The following is a 25,494-nucleotide window of genomic DNA, read 5'->3' as shown; positions in this document are numbered from 1 at the left end:
AAATGGTAAGCAATTCATTACCTAAACTCTGTACTTAAATGAGATACAACAACAGGCGTTGCGTTTTTTTTCTCTGTGCTGCACTGCGAGTGTCAGCCCAGAATTTGTGCCCAAGTCTGTGGAGTCAGGCTTCAATGCATGATCTACTGATTCAGAGGGAAGAGTGGTATCACTGAGTCCAGGCCAATATTATTAGAGAATGACAGAAAAGTGCTACAATGAATTTTAGTGATGATACCACAGAGTCATTCTCAGAATATCAATGCAGTTTTTAAAGAGAGGTTACAACACAAGATTTATATTTGGTAAATCACGATGAATTGCAGGTAAATAGCTGAATGAAAAAGAGCTCCTCTAATAGTTTCTCTTGCTTAAGGGTTCCTTCCATTACTGCACAACCAATAAAGTGGGTGTTAACCTTGCCTCAGTGATATAATTCTTGCCTCTGAATCAGAAGGTCGTGGATTCAATCCTACTCCAGAGATTTGAGCACATAATCCAGGCGGACTTTCCAGTGTAGTGCAGCACTGTCAGAGGTCCTGTATTTTCGACCGGGGCTCCGTTTGCCCTCTCAGGTTGATATAAAAGATCCCATGGCACTAATTAAAGAACAACAGGGGAGTTCTCCCCAGGGTCCTATCAATATTTGTCCTTCAACCAACATCACTAAAACAGATCATTTATCTCATTGCTGTTTGTGGGTCCATGCTGTGTGCAAATTAGCCGTCGTTTTACCTACACTTCAAAAGGTATTTCATTAGCTGTAAAGCACTTTGAGATGTCCTGAGGTGGTGAAAGTTCGCTCTTTCTAACATCAATTTCAAGTCCAAATAGATGTTAATTGAATGAATTATTGTATTGCACTATCACTTGCCCAGCCTAACAGATTGCTGGTGGATTGTGCTTTTGCAGTCAGGGTTATATTTCAAGTGCTTTTAGTTACACCAATATGTGTATATAAAGTACATTGCACAATTCTGCATTAATGGAGGAGCCTTAGACATCAATAGGCAGGAGGCTGAGCAGGGAGGCTGTTGTGAGAGGTAACATTTAAATTTTATTTTAAAAGGAGCAAAGTAGCCACAATATGAGACACCTGTGAGACGACTGTAGCAATAAAGCTTTTCAGAGACATGGTCATTTATGTGTCTCAATGATGTGAACAAGGCTAAATAGACCTAGCAGACACAGGGAAGCAAATAAACTTTTCAGTAATGGAATAGAGTTTCAAAGCTATTTCACTCATGATTTTGAAATATACAATATGTTTAACATGCTTAACAGCTCAGTATAACAAGACAAAAACAACATGAGACACTTTATTCTCCATTTATTCCCCTACTCACCAGATATGTTTCATTGTTTGACTTTTCTGAACAGCTTGTGCTAGCATTTTCCCTCCTTCACTTGTAATCTTGTTGTATCCAATGCTTTAAATATACAAACGATAAAACAATTAGTTTAATATTTTCCTCTCTTCATTAAGGTGCCTTTCGGTATCAAAGCACCTCACTAAAACTGGGATTGAAAGATTATGGAATTGCTCAGAAATGCTCAGTTTGTATCCAAGTGTTCTGATTGTCTTCTTCTTTCGTATGGTAGTAGTAGAGCAAATCAAATGTCAATATCTAAGTTGGATATCCAGGCCAAAGCTTCTGGTGTAACAGTGTGGATAGCGTAAGAATACCTGTATTTCAAACTCACTTGTTGGTACCTATTTATATTAACACTTGTAAAGGTTACATTTCTGGGAACAAACTTCTGAGATTGATTCAAAGAGATAGTATACTTCACTATAAGGACGAATAATGAGCCACTCTACTTTCTCAAGAGAAGGGGAACAACTCGAGTTGGTCCCGGTTCAGGCAAAGCTGCGCACCTACACCAATGAAATTATCCCAGTCGTTGGTAGTGCGAATGTAAAGGTACTCCATGATGGCGCGATGCACAAGTTACTTCTGTGGATTGTTGCAGGTGATGGACCAACGCTGCTCGGCAGAAGGTGGATGGAGAAGATCCATTGGAAGTGGGAAGATTTCATCCCTCCAGCGATCGACGTCCCCCACGCTCAGAGGCAAAGCAAGCCCTCACTTGAGGGTGGACCCGGCACTGGAGAGCAGATCAGCACAGCACCCGAGACACAACTGAGTGGAGATGATCCAGCTGAGGCGACCTGAACGCACCTTCCAGGCTCCAGTGGCAGGACTCCGGAGGAAGAAAATCGGATCCAGAAGCGACTTCCCAACGGCGGAGGCAGAACCCAGGGAGAAGAGGATCACCGCAGTCGACATCGGGGGTAAAGGAAAGATGGCGCCCAAACCACGAGGTGATGCGCTGAAGTCAAAGATGGCCGCGGCCAGACCACGAGGTGCAGCGCTGATGGAGCAACACATGGCACCAAACGGAGAAGCGGATTGGGGTAAAGCAAGCAAGGCTCCCTTAAAGGAGGCCTGCAACCCATTACAATTAAAGGAACAGTTCTACACACTCAAGCAATGTAATAAGAACTGTAAGTCAGAGACAAAATATGTAACTGATCATGTAAAATGTGTAATGGATAATCTGTATTGTGTACATGCAACCAGCGAGGAAAAGTCACGCAATTATGTAAAATGTGTAATTGATGATCTGAACTGTGCACATGCAACCAGCGAGGAAAAGTCACGCGATCGCGATCGGACCCAGAGAGTGTCCATCATAAGTAAGGAAAAGTTGTCCGATGCAGGATTTCTATTGCACGAGCCAATGCAGTGGGCAGACACCCATCGGGTGCACACAGGTCCCCAATGCTGTAGCCTGCGTCCTGGGGACCAGAGTCATGCACTATGAAGTGTGGCCACAAGCAGCCAACACACACGAGCTACAGAGCAAGCGACCTCAGCAGGGCGATGGCACCGGTAGCGATACCATGCCCCTGATCAGCTCCACCCCTCAGACACCCGATGGCACCAACTACCACGAGCCTGAAGGAGCAGACTGCACCAAGGCCATACCTCTGGATGTAGGGCCACCCGCCACTGTTCCCCTGAAGGAAACAGGCACCAGCCAGGATCCCAAACCAAACGACGCTCAGGCCAGTGAGTCAGCAGTTCCCTGTGCACTGCTACACGACAGCTCCTCAGGGAGCAGCTGTAACCCAGGGCGCAAAGAAAGGACAGGGGAGGTTAAAGACATCTGTGAACCAGACCGACGCTAGGGACCACGGCAACAGTCCCGAGAGCAGGCAACTCGAGCCAACCGGGTTCCCACTGCCAGCACCGGGCACTGAGCCACCACCAAACTGCAGGGACACAACCCAGCAGCTCCGGGACCAGCTTGTCCTCACGCACCGGTCACTGCATCGATAAGGCATCTAACGTACTTGACGCACCATGGAACCACACAAAAACAAACAAAAACAAATGCAAAACCCACTTACCTGAACTTGAATGTACATGAATGTTAGGAGCCCCCACCATAATCGATGTTGGTGGGGGGCGGGGGGGAGTGGGGAATGGAGTGGTCAGGGACACACATATACAAACAGCAACCACCAGCATGTTACTGCACCAACTACTCACCCAAGGTTGACGTGACCCGCCAAGGGTCCACCAGACCGAGCCCACATAGAGCTAAGCCCAGTGCACAATCAATGCAGAGACAATTTGCACTGAGGGCTCAGGGGGGAGTGATGTCATGTATCCTACATGGCTACTGTTGCTACTATCACAAGGTGTGCCACCAGAGAGCACAGCAGTGGGAGACTCATAGGTTACCTGTACAGGTGTGCCTGACCTAGTATAAAAAGAAGGCCACCAGGTGTGATCCTCACTCTGGAGTTAACTAATAATAGACTAAGGTCACTACAGTTCAAGTACAACAATGCCTCGTGGAGTCATTACTAGAGCATCTAAGGACACTACATTCGGGACATAAAAATGACTACTCAGCACACCAACAGCAAATCTTCATGCATCGCTTCCCTTGTTTGTGTTACATTTACTCACAGAACATGTCTTGCCTTAGAATTCTGTTCCTTGTCTGCATAAATTTGGGCAGAACATTATTCGTCACTTGCCAAATTGGGTTTGCTGGAGGGAGCGCTATTTTATTGGAAACCTGGGGGCTGTAATTACCCCTTTCTGAAAGGCCCGTTAGATTCTCTGGGAGGTGCTTTTTGCCCGGGGACAGGTGCCGGAAGCGACCTGCCCGTAATTGCCCTCAGGATGACGCGCAGCACAAACAGGTTTGCACTGTGCCCCTTACTTTTCACCCCGGGTGGCAGCGCACCCGGTAACATCATCATCGCCATGTGCGCCGAACCCTTATCGCTCTGCGCTGACCCCTTTATGCCTCGCGAGGGAAATTGCCCCGCGGGAGCGAGATTGGTGCGGGGCGATGCCACCGACAGCCTTGCGGGTCGCTCCGTCCACCCTAAAAGGAGAGGGCCTTGCACCGCGGCTGCAATCTTTTATTTTTGTTAGCCGACTTTGCAGTTGGCATGACAATGGCGGACGCTGGTTCGGACGAAATCCTCCCTGGTGGCCCAGTGGCGCCACAGAAGTGGCTGAAGAGTTTGCAGCGGCCCTCCCCTTTAAGAGAAAGGGAGGGATGTTGCGGCACGTTAGCGCGATGAGGCACGTCTGTGTCGTGCTGATGTCATCAGCGGCTTGCTCCCGCCTCCCTCCCGCCCAACGAACACCTGGATGACTTTTTAAAATTAAAAGTACCCCATTCCAGGGTTCTTATGTTTGCCTACAGCCGGCGAAAAAAAATCACTTCATTGGAATTAAATGCTCCAAACCAAGCGTGGGGCAATTTCACCCCCCATTGGTAACCCACTTACACTTTCCCCAAGGCTTTCTGTTTTCTCAACAACCAGTGTCTACTTGTAAGACACCTTTCCATGTCACTTTAGTCCATGAAAATAGGCTGTTATATAACATGATCTACGATAACCATGAAGACTGATATTTGAAAGTGAGTTTACAAATTAGGTTTGCTTACGTCAATTTTATGAGACTTGGACATTCATTGATCAGTGTTGAAACATACTGGGCACCAGTGTCAGTAATCTGATTTTTGTACAAGCTGGAAAAACATACAAATTTAAAATGTCACACAATGGAAACACTGGGGTCCCAAACAGAAAATTTGGCAGTAATGTGCAACAAGACCACCCAAATCATCAATCATTTCAAGCTCTGTTAATGCAGAATGAGCAACCTAGCTCTGTACCTGCACCATCCCTCCGAGATCTCTGCGCTCCTCCAATTCTGGCCTCTTGTGCATTCCCCAGTTCCTTCGCCCGTGCCTTCAGCTGTCTAGGTCCTAAGCTCTGGAATTTCCTCCCTTAACTTCTCCCCTCTCTACCCCTCTCCTCCTCCTAAAAGACGCTTCTTAAAACCTCCCTCTTTAACCAAGCTTTTGGTCACCTGTCTAAATATCTCCTTATGTGGCTTGGTGTCAAATTTTGTTTGATAGCGTCCTGTGAAGTGCCTTGGGACATTTTACTACATTAAAGGTGCTATATAAATGCAAGTTGTTGTTAATTACATGATGACAGTTTAATTTGATCTATGTCCCATTGGTCTGGGATTTACGGTCAGCAGCAAAGCAAAGGTGTTCAAGTGATTTCAGTGCTCTATAGTGAGAATTCCCTAGTGTGATCTGCTGTGACATCAACAAGCTGTCTAAGCAGACAGGGAACCAGGAAATGAGAAGCTGCTTTTACCTAGATTTTTAAAAAATGTTACAGAAAACGAAACAAAGATGAGGGGGTGGCTGAAATTGCCCTCCTTCTGAAACGGGGCGCAATTACTGTTTATTTTTTCTTTCTTCTCCGCCCCAATCAGTTAATTAAATAAAATCTGGAATTAAAAAGCAGTAATGGTGACCAGGAAACTACCGGATTGTTGTAAAAACCCATCTGGTTCACTAATGTCCTTTAGGGAAGGAAACCTGCTGTCTTTACCCAGTCTGGCCTATGTGTGACTCCAGACCCACAGCAATGTGGTTGACCCTTAACTGCCCTCTGAAATGGCTGAGCAAGCCACTCAAATGTACCAAACCGCTGCAACAATGTCAGCACTGTGGGAGTAACTTCAGCAATTCAAGGCGGCGGCTCACCACCACCTTCTCAAGGGCAATTAGGGATGGCCAATAAATGTTGGACACCAGCGATGCCCATATCCCAGGAATGAATAAATGACCAAAAAACAGTACTCTAACCCTATTGGCTATTACATTCTATACCCCTTGTGATAAAACCTAGAATTAAATTTTTTTTATAGCTTTATCAGCCTGAGGTGCTACCTTTAAGGTCCTGTGAACCTGGAGCTACAAATCCTTCTGCTCTTCCACAGCACTGAGCCTACTTCCATTCAGAGTATAATTACTGCTGTCATATTTTTAACCAAAATGTATTACCTCACACTTACTGACATTAAATTCCATCTCACACTTTTTAGACCATTTCCCCATCTTATCAATATTCATTTGGTCTTCAGAAGAATCATTTATACTTCCTAATTTGGTATCAACTGTAAATTTCAATATTACTCCCTCTAGGCCTCCATCTAAAACATTGATTATATATGGTGAATAGAAATATAGTATACAATAAAACATCTACTTCACACACATCCATACACACACTATATAATGAAATGTAAACATTTTATTGAAACCCTTAATACACATTGATAATATCTATACGCAGTAAATAATGTTATCCATCTGTCTCAGTACTTCCTAAGATTCAAGGGAAGAAACAGAATTTGAAGTATCTTTGTATCTTGCGAACTTACCCAAGAAATTGAACAATTTTGTACTTTTTAAGTTCTTCAGTTAGCACTTGAACTCCATCATCTGTGATTTGGTTTGCATTCAACCTGAATAAAGTCACAATAGGAGATATTAGAATGATTGAGGTAAAACAAGGCCCCATCTGCCCTCTCCGATGAACGTAAAAGATCCCATGGCTCTACTTCAAAGAAGAGCAGGAGCGCTATCCCTGGTGTCCTGACCAATATTTAACCCTCAAACATCATCAAAACAGATTATCTGGTTATTTATCTCATTGCTGTTCGTGGGTCCTTGCTGTGTACAAATTGGCTGCCACATTTCCTACATTACAACAGTGACTACATTGCAAAAGTACTTCATTGGCTGCAAAGTGCTTCAGGATGTTCTGAGGTCGTGAAAGGTCCGATATAAATGCAAATTTTTTTCTTTTGTAGAGCTAAGACGATGAATCAGATAGCTTGAGGATACTGCAAAGAAGCTTTGAAGAAATTCCGCTGTTCACCAGATAAAGCTGGATAAGCCAAATGGCAGGTTCAAACTTAGTGCAGAATTTAACTGAATTCCAGACTGTGTTATGGCACTTTCTCACTGCACTTGGGTTCAAGATTAACCTGAGTTTTATCACTCACTCAGGTCGCTGCTGCTTCCTTCCACAAAAGAAAATACACTGAAGAACTCTCAATCCAAGAGGCCGAAAAAGTGGGCCTAATATTCAAGTGCCGCTTGACCCCTTTCCATCAAAACTCGTTCACCTGTTGGCCGCCTGATGCCTGCTTAATGCAATTTTCAGGTGAGCTGGCAAATGAGTAGCTAGTAATCCCGCCCAAAACCTACTTGACTTTGCAAATCAGGGCGCTCTGAAGATTGTAGGAGCTGTTTGCAATACCAGTGCGAGGAGCAGGTGATGCCCACACTCTGCCCACTTCTAACCACATATCCTTTACATAACTAAGACCGCCTATCTCCACCACCATCGCCCGACTCTGTCCCTGCCTCAGCTCATCTGCTGCTGAAACCCTCATCCATGCCTTTGTTACCTCGAGACTTGAATATTCCACTGCACTCCCTCCCATGTATTACCCTATATAAACTTGAGGTCATCCAAAACTCTGCTGCCCGTGTCCTAACTCACACCAAGTCCCGCTCACCCATCACCCCGTGCTCACTGACTTACATTGGCTCCTGGTTAAGCAACGCTCGATTTTAAAACTCTCATCTTTGTTTTCAAATCCCTCCATGACCTCGCCCCTCCCTATCTTTGTAATCTCCTCTAGCTCCACAACCCTCCGAGATATCTATGCTCCTCTAATTCTGGCTTTTTGAGCATCTCTGATATTAATTGTTCAACCATTGGTGGCCATGCCTTCTGTTACCTAAACCCTAAGCTCTGGAAATCCCTCCCTAATCTCTTTATCTCTCTACCTCTTTCCGCCTTTAAGACGCTGCTTAAAACCTACCTCTTTGACCAAGCATTTGGTCATCTACCCTAATTTCTCCTTATGTGGCTCGGTGCCAAATCTTGTTTTATTACACTCCTATGAAACGCCTTTGGATGTTTTACTACGTTAAAGACGCCATATAAATAACATTTGTTGTTAATGTTGGTACTCAGGCTTAGGTGGCCTAACCAGTGGTCCTTGAAGGGATCAATGGAGGCTGCTCACAAAATGGCCGTTAAACATTTTTTTGTGGATTTTTGTGAGGCCTGGGGAGCATTATTAGTCAGAATTAATCATCTTCAGACTATTAGGCCTGTATATCACAGAGGGCATCAAATCTATGCAGGTCTACTTTGACAGTACAGATTCTTGCATGAGAGAAAGCTTATTATCTTTTTTCTAAATTAATTCTCGATGTGGATATCACTGGCAAAGCCAGCATTTATTGCCCATCACGAGCTTGATACAACTAAATGGCTAGCTTGTCCATTTCAGAGGGCAGTTAAGAGTCAACCACATTGGTGTGGGATTGGAGTCACATATAGGCCAGACTGGGTAAGAACAACATTTTAAACCAGTTGGGTTTTAACGACAATCCAATTTCTTCATGATCACTTTTACTGAAAAGTACGTTTTCAGCTTTTTATTTCCAGACTTTTTTAAAACTGAATTCAAATTCTCAAACTACCACGGTGGGATCTGAACTCACGCTCGCTAGAGTATTAGTCTAGGTCTCTGGATCACTAGACCAGTAACATATCCACTACATGACTGTACTCCATGTTACATTCTAGGTACAGTTAATTCTTGACAAAACACATTCAATGGCAGATTTCCCTGTTTGTTCAGATGAAAGAAAGACTTGCATTTATATGGTGCCTTTCACGACCACTGGCCATAGCAAAGTGCTTTACAGCCAATGAAGTACTTTTATTAGAAACATAGAAACATAGAAAATAGGTGCAGGAGTAGGCCATTTGGCCCTTCGCGCCTGCACCGCCATGTAATAAGATCATGGCTGATCATTCCCTCAGTACCCCTTTCCTGCTTTTTCTCCATACCCCTTGATCCACTTAGCTGTAAGGGCCATATCTAACTCCCTATTGAATATATCCAATATAACTGGCATCAACAACTCTCTATGGCAGGGAATTCCACAGGTTAACAACTCTCTGAGTGAAGAAGTTTTTCCTCATCTCAGTCCTAAATGGCTTACCCCTTATCCAAAGACTATGTCCCCTGGTTCTGGACTTCCCCAACATCCGGAACATTCTTCCTGCATCTAACTTGTCCAGTCCCGTCAGAACCTTATACGTTTCTATGAGATCCCCTCTCACCCTTCTAAACTCCAGTGAATAAAGGCCCAGTTGATCCAGTCTCTCCTCATATGTCAGTCCAGCCATCCCTGGAATCAGTCTGGTGAACCTTCGCTGCACTGCCTCAATAGCAAGAATGTCCTTCCTCAGATTAGGAGACCAAAACTGAACACAATATTCCAGGTGAGGCCTCACCAAGGCCCTGTACAACTGCAGTAAGACTTCCCTGCTCCTATACTCAAATCCCCTAGCTATGAAGGCCAACATACCATTTGCCTTCTTCACCGCCTGCTGTACCTGCATGCCAACTTTCAATGACTGATGAACCATGACACCCAGGTCTCGTTGAACCTCACTTTTTCCTAATCTTCCGCCATTCAGATAATATTCTGCCTTCATGTTTTTGCCCCCAAAATGGATAACTTCACATTTATCCACATTATACTGCATCTGCCATGCATTTTCCCACTCACCTAACCTGTCCAAATTACCCTGCAGCCTCTTAGCGTTCTCTTCACAGCTCACACCGCCACCCAGTTTAGTGTCACCTGCAAACCTGGAGCTATTACACGCAATTCCTTCATCTAAATCGTTAATGTATATTGCAAAGAACTGGGGTCCCATTACTGAGGCCTGAGGCACTCCACTAGTCAATGTCAGCCATTCTGAAAAGGACCCATTTATCCCAACTCTCTGCTTCCTGTCTGCCAAACAGTTCTCTATCCACGTCAGTACATTACCCCCAATACCATGCGCTTTCATTTTGCACACCAATCTCTTGTGCAGGACCTTGTCAAAACCCTTTTGAAAGTCCAAATACACCACATCCCTTGTCCACTCTGCTAGTTACATCCTCAAAAAATTCCAGAAGATTTGTCAAGCATGATTTCCCCTTCATAAATCCATGCTGACTTGGACCGATCCTGTCACTGCTTTCCAAATGCGCTGCTATTTCATCCTTAATAATTGATTCCAACATTTTCCCCACTACTGATATCAGGCTAACCGGTCTATAATTACCTGTTTTCTCTCTCCCTCCTTTTTTAAAAAGTGGTGTTACATTAGCTACCCTCCAGTCCATGGGAACTGATCCAGAATCGATAGACTGTTGGAAAATGATCACCAATGTATCACTATTTCTATGGCCACTTCCTTAAGTACTCTGGGATGCAGACTATCAGGCCCCGGGGATTTATCGGCCTTCAATCCCATCGATTTCCCGAACACAATTTCCTGCCTAATAAGGATATCCTTCAGTTCTTCGTTCTCACTAGACCTACTGTCCCCTAGTACATTCGGAAGGTTATTAGTGTCTTCTTTCGTGAAGACAGAACTGAAGTATTTGTTCAATTGGTCTGCCATTTCTTTGTTCCCCATTATAAATTCACCTGAATCCAACTGCAAGGGACCGACGTTTGTCTTCACTAATCTTTTTCTCTTCACATATTTATAGAAGCTTTTGCAGTCAGTTTTTATGTTCCCTGCAAGCTTCCTCTCGTACTCTATTTTCCCCCTCTTAATTAAACCCTTTGTCCTCCGCTGTTGAATTCTAAATTTCTATTGAAGTGTAGTCACTGTTGTAATGACCTGTTTAGAGCTCTAATATCTATAGAGAACTGAAAACTAACAATTACATTCCACTTCTTCCAAGTATACATGGATGCACTCACACACACACAGGTACACAAGCTGAAAGGATAGGAGGCAGGACTTTAAAGTGTTTATAAATCTTACCTAATGACACGAAGCTTACTGAAACAAGGAATTAGTTCTTTCACTCCGTAGTCATTGATGTTGTTATTGTCTAGTTCAAGTGCGATTGTTTTCTGAAGATCACGAAAAATAAATGCGATTGCACTGCAGTCAGCTGAGTAGACATTGCAATAAGTTAACTTTATACAATTTTTGCAAATCCCTTTGGCAGCAAGACTGGCTACATCTTTGCTCTGCATTTCAAATATGCACCTCAACAACCAGAGGAAGCGTGGAACAGCTCGCATCTGATAGAAACCATTGGTCATGTATGTTTTCACACAGCCAACAAGGTAGGACTTCAATGCCGATCTCTTCTTCTGAACCTTTCTTTGGCAAGTCAAGTGATTCAATAAGTCTGCCTTGGACTTGGAAAGCAAACCACAAAGGAAAAAAGCAGTTAGCTGAAAATGCTCTCTGAACTCGAGCAAGAATTCTCTGCAGCTCCTCTCAGAATTGGAACATGGGACTGAAGGGCTGAGTGCCTGCTGCTGTCTTCCAGGTGGAACATGTCCAGCGAAAAACTTCATGGTGTCCCTCGCGCTGATTTCCTCATCTACCACCAAGGAGAATGCAGTGAAAAATGACTGCAGGGTCAAATGAAGGAACTCATAAGTCGATTGGTTCCCACATCCGTCATAATGGCCTGCAGGTTTGACAAAGCCCAACTCTAAATCCTCCTCTGAGATGTAGGCCGCTGAGATTTGCTCCTGACTGAAGATGAAGTTGCTGTTTTCAATCCCCTCTTTTGCCAATTTGCCCAGTCTCATTAATGCACCCCTCTTTGCTTTGAAGGTCTCACTTTGACTGTTGTTTCTTTTGTTCAATCCCACCTTGAATGAACGGTTTAGGAAAACCTCTAACATCAACAGGTAGATGTCAGTCAGTGTAACGGAATGTGACAAGCCCTGGGAGCTACACGTGGACCGAAAGTGTTCGTAACATTTAAATATAATCCAGCAAAACAACGGCACTGAACATAGACTGCACAGGTGAGGGTTTGCCTCCAGCTGGGTTAAAACCAAAGTTTGATGGGCCTCGTTTTTGAAGAACTTCTTCAAATACCGCAGCAAATGGTCCTTGGAAAAGCCCTTCAGTGTCACTCTCTTTCTCACCATTCTCAGAGGTAGGTTTGTGCCAGTTCTTGCTGTCAATAATTTTTTGGAACCTTTTAATAACTTTCCTTGGAGAATATTCATGAACAGTGCCACAGGATGCGTGGGGTCAAAAGGCGATGAGATGTCAGGGATATCATTTAGGTCACAGTCCACATTAATTTCATCAAACCCATCCAGTGTGAAGAGAATAGAAGCTGGGTGTTGCTGGATGTAACTGAATATCTCATCGGCGTCTTTGTCAGGGTAACAGTTGTACTTGAACAGTAGATCTCTGAGTGAGATCTTGTCTTCCTCCTTAAAGCTGTTGAAAATTCGGCATCTAAATTTGAAGAAGAACTTAACATCAGCGCAGAGCTCCCCTTTGGACCACAAGTTCTGAAGTCTCTGGAGCAGTATGGTCTTACCAACCCCAGCATCTCCAGTTACAAACACCGTTTCTGCATCTTCATTGATGACTCCAGTGTCACTGAACAGATCCTCCAGGTGGGAGATGCTTCCTTGGGTTTCATTGACTGCGTTGATTAATTCCATCAGAGTCTCAGTGTAAGTATCATCCAGCAAGGTGTCCTCTTTCTGGACATACGAAGTGACAAACTTTGTTTCTCTTTTCAATTGGCGCCGAAGTTTTTCGGAATACTGACAAACTAAATGAAGAAATCACAGAAGTTTGAAAGTAATTTTCATAATCATATCGGAATGTATATTCTTTATTTATACATATCTTTTGCCATATTGTAAACTTTAGATGCCCTTCTTCTGCCACAATTCCTCCCTCAAGTAATGAGAATGACTGGCCAGGGATCTCCATACCATCTTCTCTTTGCAGACATATATATCGGTATCATTAATAACATAATTACTTACCAGCATCTGTGAGAAGTACTGGTTTTCGCAGTAAGTGTTCAGATGGTTGATACTGAATTTCCTTTATCCAATCCTGGAGTTCTGGATAAAGCTCCTTAGCCAGGTATATCACATGTACAAAATATTCAGCAGCTTCATGTCCTTTGCTGTATATTATGTCAAGGATTGCACGCACCTAAGGGAAATGTATCAACGAACTTAATGTTACCACCAAAAGAGTTTCAAAATGGTGTATAATGTGCCAAGGGGTTATAATATTCGAGAAATTGTCCAGAATCTCTGCCATCCATAATTTATCCCACACCAAGCTCCAATTGCCCATCTCTCCCATTCCTGCTGATCTACACTGGTTCCCTAACACATGAATTTCAAAGGCTTGTCCTTATCTACAAAACCCCCCGATGACCTTGCCCCAACTTACCTCTTCTCCAGTCATTCAGTCCCTCCTGTTTCTTCTCGGCCTCTAACTCATGCCTTCTCTTTCTCTCTGTTCAACCCTTGGTGACAAAGTGTTCAGCCACCTCAACCCTATTTACTGAAAACCTCTCTCTAAAGCCCTCAGTAACTCTAGATCTCATTTTGCCTTCAATAACCTCCTCAAAATCCAATGTTTGACCAAGTCTTCAGCCATCTCTCTTAACTTTCCAGCTAAGGCTCAGCAGCCTTTCCCTTTCTTCTCCTGCCACGGCATTTCTTTGTTACGCTAAATGTTTTCTATAAATGCATGTTAGTAAGATTTAGAGCTAGAAATTCTGTAGCGCATTGGGGCGTTAACTTTTGAAACGTAGAAAAAGTAGCACCAGGTGCTGATGCTGCTCTCCTGCCAGGAAATTCAGCTTTAGCACTCCAAGAGGTAAGTGGAATGCTAACTCAAGCGCTAACCATGTCTCTTAGGGCGCTAAAGTCTGAGAGCGGGGTGGTAGCAGAAAAGCGCTGAACAATTTGGAACACAACCTATTTGTCGGCAGTTCTGCGTTGCAAGGTGACCTGCATGACTGCCATTACAGCCCCAACCACTCTCACAAAGTGGAGGGCTTGGACATCTTGCAGCAATAAATATCAAAAACTTTGAGTAGGCACCAAACGCAGGCGTGCGGCAAACCTGTCCCACCCACTCTTTCCCTCAACGAGTATCTGTCCCACCTGTGACAGGGACTGTGACTCTCGTATTGGACTGTTCACCACCTAAGGCCTCATTTTTAGAGTGGAAGCAAATCTTCCTCGACTCCGAGGGACTGCCAAGGTGATGATGGTGCAAATAATAAAGATTGGCCTACCTGAAAACCATTCCCTTTAATTAGCGCTCCCCAAGCGGCCAGCCAAGTTGACAACGCCTCTTCTTCCTGCCGTTGGTCATGACCGGCGATACAGCAATTTCACATCCGGGGCGATAACGGGGCACTGCACATTTTATGATGTCATGATCTGCGAGGCGCTAGAGACCCAGGCAGTAAGAATTAGCGCCGGTGGTAAGAGTTAGTGCCAACGCTAAACCAGCACTGAAGTTCGCGGCGTCGCTGCATTCGCCATGCCCAGTCGCTATCCCCTTAGCATCCCATTAGCACCTCCCCAGGCGCCAACAGGAGGTACTACGCAGCCGAATTTCTCCCCCTTAGAGACTAGCTGATCTCTTGTGGCGGGTTAAGTCTTAGGTCGGGAGCATGGTTATGATGTTTGGTTGCAAAGAAGGAGCAGTGTTTAACACAGTCTGTCCCTTTAAGAGCGCTACTTAAATATAGTCCCCACCGGTTATAGCAGGTGCATTGGTGTTAATGTTGTTTGCCCGCTATAAATGATGTCTGATTAAACCGTAATAGGGTAAGTCTCCTCATTTCGTTGCTCGAATAGACCGAAGCTAGCTAACATATTTTTGACAGGCTAAAATCGAACAATAGTTAGACGCTAAGGATTAAACGGCAGCCTATGAAATCACAACAGTTTTAATTGTGCATTTCTCTCTTCCTCTCTTCCTCTTTACGGCACTATTTTGATGCCTTTGATGAATCCAATTACCAAAACCAAAGAGCAGATTTCACAAATACAGGGGATTAACGAGGTGCAATTTTGTTGAAGAATCTTCTGAACTTCCAGAAATTGACCCCTACGGTGATGACAAACGGTTAGTGCCATTTGCCTCATATAGGGGGAAGCCTGTGATAAATGTGGACAGTGTAAGTGGCAGCAACATTAGAGAAGTGGTCTAGACAGGCACATCCTGAGAAAAGTTACTGTAGTTTAGCCACTGCCCGTGAATCCCCATCTCCTCCCTTTGGGGAAGAGGCCAGGTTATCAAGATCAGAAAAACCAGCAGAAAATGATGGGCTTTCGTTCTCTTTTTATACACTTTTAATGCTCTGGTGTGATTTCTGCAGTGCGACTGGATTTAAGACTTCTGAGTAAACATTAAAGAATTTCCAGGAGTGATTGTCAGGGAGTCATACTAGGTGAAATAATGCCATAACCCTCAGAAGATTGAACGATTTATCATGGTAATGTGAAGCTTGGGTGAGATTGTAGCCTTGAAGTCATTTGGATGTATCTACTGTGTTTTTTAATATCATCATCATCATAGGCAGTCCTTCGGAATCGAGGAAGACTTGCTTCCACTCCTGAAGTGAGTTCTTTGGTGGCTGAACAGTCCAATACGAGAGCCAAGACTCTGTCACAGGTGGGACAGATAGTCGTTGAGGGAAGGGGTGAATGGGACTGATTTGCCGCACGCTCTTTCCGCTGCCTGCGCTTAATTTCTGCACGCTCTTAGCGTTGAGTCTCGAGGTGCTCAACGCCCTCCCGGATGCACTTTCTCCACTTAGGACGGTCTTTGGCCAGGGACACCAAGGTGTCAGTGGGGATGTTGCACTTTATCAGGGAGGCTTTGAGGGTGACCTTGTAATGTTTCTGCTGCCCACCTTTGGCTCGTTTGCCGTGAAGGAGTTCCAAGTAGAGCGCTTGCTTTGGGAATCTCGTGTCTGGCATGCGAACTATGTGGCCTGCCCAGCGGAGCTGATCGAGTGTGGTCAGTGCTTCAATGCTGGGGATGTTAGCCTGGACGAGGACGCTGATGTTGGTGCACCTGTCGTCCCGGGGGATTTATAGGATCTTGTGGAGACATCGTTGCTGATATTTCTCCAGCGACTTGAGGTACATTGTCCAGGTTTCTAAGCCATACAGGAGGGTGGGTATTGTTTCAGCTCTGTAGACCATGAGCTTGGTGGCAGTTTTGAGGCAGTTGTTTTTTAATATAAACTTTTAAGGACAGCACTAGCACCAACACAGGTTAGAATAACAACTATAATTTGTTGCAGGTTATCATGTCCATTCGGAATGTGATTTAGATTTTCCATTTAAACGAGATGAGTGTCGGGGTGAACAATGTTTAAAGAGAAAGAACTTGTATCTATATTGCACCTTTCACTTCCTCAGGATGTCACAGAGCGCTTTACAGCCAAATAAGTGTTTTTGATATGTAGTCACATATGTAGTTGTATTGTAGGCATATTTGGCTGACAATTTGCACACAGCAAAGTCCCACAAACAGCAATAAGATCATCTGTTTTTGGAATGTTGATCCTTACTCTTTTCCCTGGTTTCTCATTTTATTTTTTTGGATATTCCTCAGCCTTTCTACAACATGTTTTCATTTTATCTCTCACAGCCACATGGCCTCTTTCTTCCCCTTTTTTACTCTGATAATACTCTCTCACTATTTACTTCAGCAAATCCTTCTGCTTCCATTCCAATAGCTTTGTTAATCGTACTCTCCCCCTCTCTGGTCTCGAGCCTTGACTTTCTCCGACCCCTATCTGCATCTGTGCTTAAAGCCAACAGCAAATGGTTCAACTGAAATGACAGCAGTTTCGCATCAGGCTAGGACTCAGAAACACACTGGACAGTATCCAAGTGAGAACACTGGGCTCACTGTTCAGTTGGATTTAACAGCACTGAAGCCACCCAATTGTTACATAGGAAGCCCCCTGAATGGCAAATTGCAGGATTCCCAGCAAAGTGTTGCTCATCAATGCGGTCACATTACCAGAGACTCAAGCACATAATCCCGGCTGACACTTCATCATCATCATCATAGGCAGTCCCTCCAAATCGAGGAAGACATTTTTCCACTCTAAAAGTGAGTTCTCAGGCGAGTGTACAGCTCAATACGGGAATTACAGTCTCTGTCACAGGTGGGACAGACAGTCGTTGAAGGAAAGGGTGGGTGGGGAGTCTGGTTTGCCGCATGCTCCTCCTGCTGTCTGCGCTTGTTTTCTGCATGCTCTCGGCGACGAGACTCTCGGTGCTCAACGCACTCCCAGATGCTCTTCCGCCACCTAACGTGGTCTCGGGCCAGGGACTCCCAGGTGCCGGTGGGAATGCCACACTTTATCAAGGAGGCTTTGAGGGTGTCCTTGAAACATTTCCTCTGCCCACCTTTACGTGGGCCTTTACGCAGGCTTAAGACTGTAGGCCCAGGACCCAAAGACTCCGGAGCCAGCAGCTACTTTTGTATTTTTGTGTACTCCGGCGGTACGCTGCCGACCGCAAATTTCGGCCCAGTATCTGGTCATTATTTCATTTCTGCTTGTGGGACCTTGCTGTGTGCAAATTAGCTGCTGCGTTTCTACCATTACACTTTAAGAGTACTTCATTGGCTGTAAAGTGCTTTGGGACATCCTGAGATTGTGAAAGGCGCTATATAAATGAAAGTTCTTATTTTATTAATGTCAGTGCAATAGTTTCTACCTAAAATGGCTGGTCTCCATAGTGTGTAGAAAAGTTATCTCCACTTCTTCTTTAATAAACAAATTAAACCTCAGTGGCACAGGAAATGTTAACCGAGTGGGTACTATAGGCATTTTCAATGCAAGGTACTTCCCCCTTTGACTGTTTCCTATGTATTATATTATATCATATACATACATTGAAATAAAAATGTCCTAGTTATCAGGCATTACCCTGCTGCTCAGCATCTGTTCAGGAGGCTACATATTCCCAGCCATGCAGATTAACCAGACTCATTTTAGTTTGACTTCCTGATTACCATGCAAAAAAAATGGTAAATAACCCAAATAATACACGGTTCCCACGGGGACAATGCAGAAGCATGCCTGAGAATATAAGCACTAAGTGCCCCACAGTGCAGGGATTCTGGTTAATTAGGCTTAGTAACACCGATGTGAACATGGGAACAGGAGTGGGTCATTCAGCCCCTTGAGCCTGCTCCGCCATTCAATTAGATCATGGCTGATCCATACCCCAACTCCGTTTGCCCGCCTTCAGGCCATATCCCTTGAAACCCATACCTAACCAAAATCTATCGATTTCAATCTTGAAAGCTCCAATTAACCCCCAGCACCCACAGCCTTTTGGGCAGCGAGTTCCAGATTTCCACTACCCTTTGTGTGAAAAGTGCTTTCCGATTTCACTCCTGAATAGCCTAGCTCAAATTTCAAAATTACTTCCCTTCGTTCTTGATTACCCTACCAGAGGAAATAGTTTCTCTGTGTTTAACCTATCAAATCCTTTAGATATTTTAAATACCTCGATTAGATCACTCCCCCACCCCCAATCATCTAAACTCAAGGGCATACAAGTTTATGCAGCCGGTCCACATAAATAAACTTTCTAAACCTCAGTATCATACTGGTGAATCAACTCTGCAAGCCCTCCAAGGCCAATATATTCCCGGGTTGCCCAAAACTGAATACAGTACTCCAGCTGGGGTCTAACCAAGGCTCTAAACAACAAGGCCCTATACAACACGGCTCTATACAACACGACTCTATACAACAAGGCCCTATACAACACGGCTCTATACAACATGCTCTATACAACACGGCTCTATACAACATGTTCTATACGACACGACTCTATACATGTTCTATACAACACAGCTCTATACAACATGTTCTATACGACACGACTCTATACAACACGGCTCTACACAACATGTTCTATACGACATGGCTCTATACAACACGACTCTATACATCACGGTTTTATACAACATAACTCTATACAACACGGCTCTATACAACATGTTCTATACAACACGGCTCTATACAACACAGCTCCATACAACATGTTCTATACAACATGTTCTTATACAACACGGCTCTATACAACACACTCTATATGACACAGCTCTATACGACATGTTCTATACGACACGACTCTATACAACACGACTCTATACAACATGTTCTATACAACACGGCTCTATACAACATGTTCTTAAACAACACGGCTCTATAAAACATGTTCTATACGACACGACTCCATACAACACGGCTCTATACATGTTCTATACAACACGGCTCAATACATGTTCTATACAACACGGCTCTATACAACATGCTCTATACAAAAAGGCTCTATACAACACGCCTCTCTACATGTTCTATACAACACGGCTCTATACAATACAACTCTATACAACATGTTCTATACAACATGTTCTATACAACACGGCTCTATACATCACGACTCTATACAACACGACTCTATACAACATGTTCTATACTACATGGCTCTACACGACATGGCTCTATACAACATGGCTCAACACAACACGACTCTATACAACATGTTCTATACAACACGGCTCTATACAACATGGCTCTATACAACATGTTCTATACAACACGGCTCTATACAACATGTTCTATACAACACGGCTCTATACAACACGCTCTATACAACACGGCTCTATACAACACGCCTCTCTACATGTTCTATACAACACGGCTCTATACAACACAACTCTATACAACATGTTCTATACAACACGGCTCTATACAACACGACTCTATACAACACGACTCTATACAACATGTTCTATACGACATGGCTCTACATGACATGGCTCTATACAACATGGCTCGACACAACACGACTCTATACAACATGTTCTATACAACACGGCTCTATACAACATGGCTATATACAACATGTTCTATACAACATGGCTCTATACAACATGTTCTATACAACACGGCTCTGTACAACATGTTCTATACAACACGGCTCTATACATGTTCTAAACAACACGGCTCTATACAACACGACTCTATACAACACGACTCAATACAACATGTTCTATACAACACGGCTGTATACAACATGTTCTATACAACACGGCTCTATACAAAATGTTCTATACAACATGTTCTATACAACATGTGCTTATACAACATGTTCTATACAACACGGCTCTATACAACATGTTCTATACAACACGGCTCTATACAACACACCTCTCTCCATGTTCTATACAACACGGCTCTATACAACACAACTCTATACAACATGTTCTATACGACATGGCTCTACACGACATGGCTCTATACAGCATGGCTCGACATAACACGACTCTATACAACATGTTCTATACAACATGTTCTATACGACACGGTTCTATACAACACGACTCTATACAACATGTTCTATACAACATGTTCTATACAACATGTTCTATACAACACGGCTCTATACAACATGTTCTATACAACACGGCTCTATACAACACGACTCGATACATGTTCTATACGACACGGCTTTATACAACATGTTCTAAACAACACGGCTCTATACAACAAGGCCCTATACAACACGGCTCTGTACAACACGCTCTATACAACACGGCTCTACACAACACGACTCTATACAACACGGCTCTATACAACATGTTCTATACGACACGACTCTATACATGTTCTATACAACACAGCTCTATACAACATGTTCTATACGACACGACTCTATACAACACGGCTCTATACAACATGTTCTATACGACATGGCTCTATACAACACGACTCTATACATCACGGTTCTATACAACATGACTCTATACAACACGGCTCTATACAACACAGCTCCATACAACATGTTCTATATAACATGTTCTTATACAACACGGCTCTATACAACACACTCTATATGACACAGCTCTATACGACATGTTCTATACGACACGACTCTATACAACACGACTCTATACAACATGTTCTATACAACACGGCTCTATACAACATGTTCTTAAACAACACGGCTCTATACAACATGTTCTATACGACACGACTCCATACAACACGGCTCTATACATGTTCTATACAACACGGCTCAATACAACATGTTCTATACAACACGGCTCTATACAACATGCTCTATACAACACGGCTCTATACAACACGCCTCTCTACATGTTCTATACAACACGCCTCTCTACATGTTCTATACAACACGGCTCTATACAATACAACTCTATACAACATGTTCTATACAACATGTTCTATACAACACGGCTCTATACATCACGACTCTATACAACACGACTCTATACAACATGTTCTATACTACATGGCTCTACACGACATGGCTCTATACAACATGGCTCAACACAACACGACTCTATACAACATGTTCTATACAACACGGCTCTATACAACATGGCTCTATACAACATGTTCTATACAACACGGCTCTATACAACATGTTCTATACAACACGGCTCTATACAACACGCTCTATACAACACGGCTCTATACAACACGCCTCTCTACATGTTCTATACAACACGGCTCTATACAACACAACTCTATACAACATGTTCTATACAACACGGCTCTATACAACACGACTCTATACAACACGACTCTATACAACATGTTCTATACGACATGGCTCTACATGACATGGCTCTATACAACATGGCTCGACACAACACGACTCTATACAACATGTTCTATACAACACGGCTCTATACAACATGGCTCTATACAACATGTTCCATACAACATGGCTCTATACAACATGTTCTATACAACATGGCTCTATACAACATGTTCTATACAACACGGCTCTGTACAACATGTTCTATACAACACGGCTCTATACATGTTCTAAACAACACGGCTCTATACAACACGACTCTATACAACACGACTCAATACAACATGTTCTATACAACACGGCTGTATACAACATGTTCTATACAACACGGCTCTATACAAAATGTTCTATACAACATGTTCTATACAACACGTGCTTATACAACATGTTCTATACAACACGGCTCTATACAACATGTTCTATACAACACGGCTCTATACAACACACCTCTCTACATGTTCTATACAACACGGCTCTATACAACACAACTCTATACAACATGTTCTATACGACATGGCTCTACACGACATGGCTCTATACAGCATGGCTCGACATAACACGACTCTATACAACATGTTCTATACAACATGGCTCTATACAACATGTTCTATACGACACGGTTCTATACAACATGTTCTATACAACATGTTCTATACAACATGTTCTATACAACACGGCTCTATACAACATGTTCTATACAACACGGCTCTATACAACACGACTCGATACAACATGTTCTATACGACACGGCTTTATACAACATGTTCTAAACAACACGGCTCTATACAACAAGGCCCTATACAACACGCTCTATACAACACGGCTCTACACAACACGACTCTATACAACACGGCTCTATACAACATGTTCTATACGACACGACTCTATACATGTTCTATACAACACAGCTCTATACAACATGTTCTATACGACACGACTCTATACAACACGGCTCTATACAACATGTTCTATACGACATGGCTCTATACAACACGACTCTATACATCACGGTTCTATACAACATGACTCTATACAACACGGCTCTATACAACATGTTCTATACAACACGGCTCTATACAACACAGCTCCATACAACATGTTCTTATACAACACGGCTCTATACAACACACTCTATATGACACAGCTCTATACGACATGTTCTATACGACACGACTCTATACAACACGACTCTATACAACATGTTCTATACAACACGGCTCTATACAACATGTTCTTAAACAACACGGCTCTATACAACATGTTCTATACGACACGACTCCATACAACACGGCTCTATACATGTTCTATACAACACGGCTCAATACAACATGTTCTATACAACACGGCTCTATACAACACGGCTCTATACAACACGGCTCTATACAACACGCCTCTCTACATGTTCTATACAACACGGCTCTATACAACACAACTCTATACAACATGTTCTATACAACACGGCTCTATACAACACGACTCTATACAACATGTTCTATACTACATGGCTCCACACGACATGGCTCTATACAACATGGCTCGACACAACACGACTCTATACAACATGTTCTATACAACACGGCTCTATACAACATGGCTCGATACAACATGTTCTATACAACACGGCTCTATACAACATGTTCTATACAACACGGCTCTATACAACACGCTCTATACAACACGGCTCTATACATGTTCTATACAACACGGCTCTATACAACACAACTCTATACAACATGTTCTATACAACATGGCTCTATACAACATGGCTCGACACAACACGACTCTATACAACATGTTCTATACAACACGGCTCTATACAACATGTTCTATACAACACGGCTCTATACAACATGTTCTAAACAACATGTTCTATACAACACGGCTCTATACAACACACCTCTCTACATGTTCTATACAACACGGCTCTATACAACATGTTCTATACGACATGGCTCTACACGACATGGCTCTATACAGCATGGCTCGACACAACACGACTCTATACAACATGTTCTATATAACACGGCGCTATACAACATGTTCTATACAACACGGCTCTATACAACATGTTCTATACAACATGGCTCTATACAACATGTTCTATACGACACGGTTCTATACAACACGACTCTATACAACATGTTCTATACAACATGTTCTATACAACACGGCTCTATACAACATGTTCTATACAACACGGCTCTATACAACACGACTCTATACAACATGTTCTATACGACACGGCTCTATACAACATGTTCTAAACAACACGGCTCTATACAACAAGGCCCTATACAACACGGCTCTATACAACACGCTCTATACAACACGGCTCTATACAACACGACTCTATACAACACGGCTCTATACAACATGTTCTATACGACACGACTCTATACATGTTCTATACAACACAGCTCTATACAACATGTTCTATACGACACGACTCTATACATGTTCTATACGACATGGCTCTATACAACACGACTCTATACATCACGGTTCTATACAACACGGCTCTATACAACATGTTCTATACAACACGGCTCTATACAACACGGCTCCATACAACATGTTCTATACAACATGTTCTTATACAACACGGCTCTATACAACACACTCTATATGACACAGCTCTATACGACACGACTCTATACGACACGACTCTATACAACACGACTCTATACAACACGACTCTATACAACATGTTCTATACAACACGGCTCTATACAACATGTTCTTATACAACACGGCTCTATACAACATGTTCTATACGACACGACTCCATACAACACGGCTCTATACATGTTCTATACAACACGGCTCAATACATGTTCTATACAACACGGCTCTATACAACACGCTCTATACAACACGGCTCTATACAACACGCCTCTCTACATGTTCTATACAACACGGCTCTATACAACACAACTCTATACAACATGTTCTATACAACATGTTCTATACAACACGGCTCTATACAACACGACTCTATACAACACGGCTCTGTACAACATGTTCTATACGACATGGCTCTACACGACATGGCTCTATACAACATGGCTCAACACAACACGACTCAACACAGCACGACTCTATACAACATGTTCTATACAACACGGCTCTATACAACATGGCTCTATACAACATGTTCTATACAACACGGCTCTATACAACATGTTCTATAGAACACGGCTCTATACAACACGCTCTATACAACACGGCTCTATACAACACGCCTCTCTACATGTTCTATACAACACGGCTCTATACAACACAACTCTATACAACATGTTCTATAGAACATGTTCTATACAACACGGCTCTATACAACACGACTCTATACAACATGGCTCTATACAACACGACTCTATACAACACGACTCTATACAACATGTTCTATACGACATGGCTCTACATGACATGGCTCTATTCAACATGGCTCGACACAACACGACTCTATACAACATGTTCTATACAACACGGCTCCATACAACATGGCTCTATACAACATGTTCTATACAACACGGCTCTATACAACATGTTCTA

General features: G+C 43.2%; 1 protein-coding gene across 1 annotated transcript in view; it reads right to left on the bottom strand.

Moving 5' to 3' along the window:
• LOC139264293 (nucleotide-binding oligomerization domain-containing protein 1-like) overlaps positions 1–25,494 on the bottom strand; it is a 122,437-nt gene that overhangs the window by 11,333 nt on the left and 85,610 nt on the right. The window contains exons 2-6 of the mRNA XM_070880533.1: positions 13,276–13,450; positions 11,276–13,055; positions 6,789–6,872; positions 4,987–5,070; positions 1,347–1,430 (exon numbers count right to left, since the gene is read on the bottom strand). Of these exons, the coding sequence (XP_070736634.1) occupies positions 1,347–1,430; positions 4,987–5,070; positions 6,789–6,872; positions 11,276–13,055; positions 13,276–13,450 (2,207 nt within the window). The remainder of the gene's footprint in view (positions 1–1,346; positions 1,431–4,986; positions 5,071–6,788; positions 6,873–11,275; positions 13,056–13,275; positions 13,451–25,494) is intronic.

The sequence above is a fragment of the Pristiophorus japonicus genome, chromosome 5, assembly GCF_044704955.1.
Source record: "Pristiophorus japonicus isolate sPriJap1 chromosome 5, sPriJap1.hap1, whole genome shotgun sequence".
NCBI classification, from domain to species: domain Eukaryota; kingdom Metazoa; phylum Chordata; class Chondrichthyes; family Pristiophoridae; genus Pristiophorus; species Pristiophorus japonicus.
Note: the sequence above shows the minus strand (reverse complement) of the source record. Positions and strands in the feature narration are given on the sequence as shown.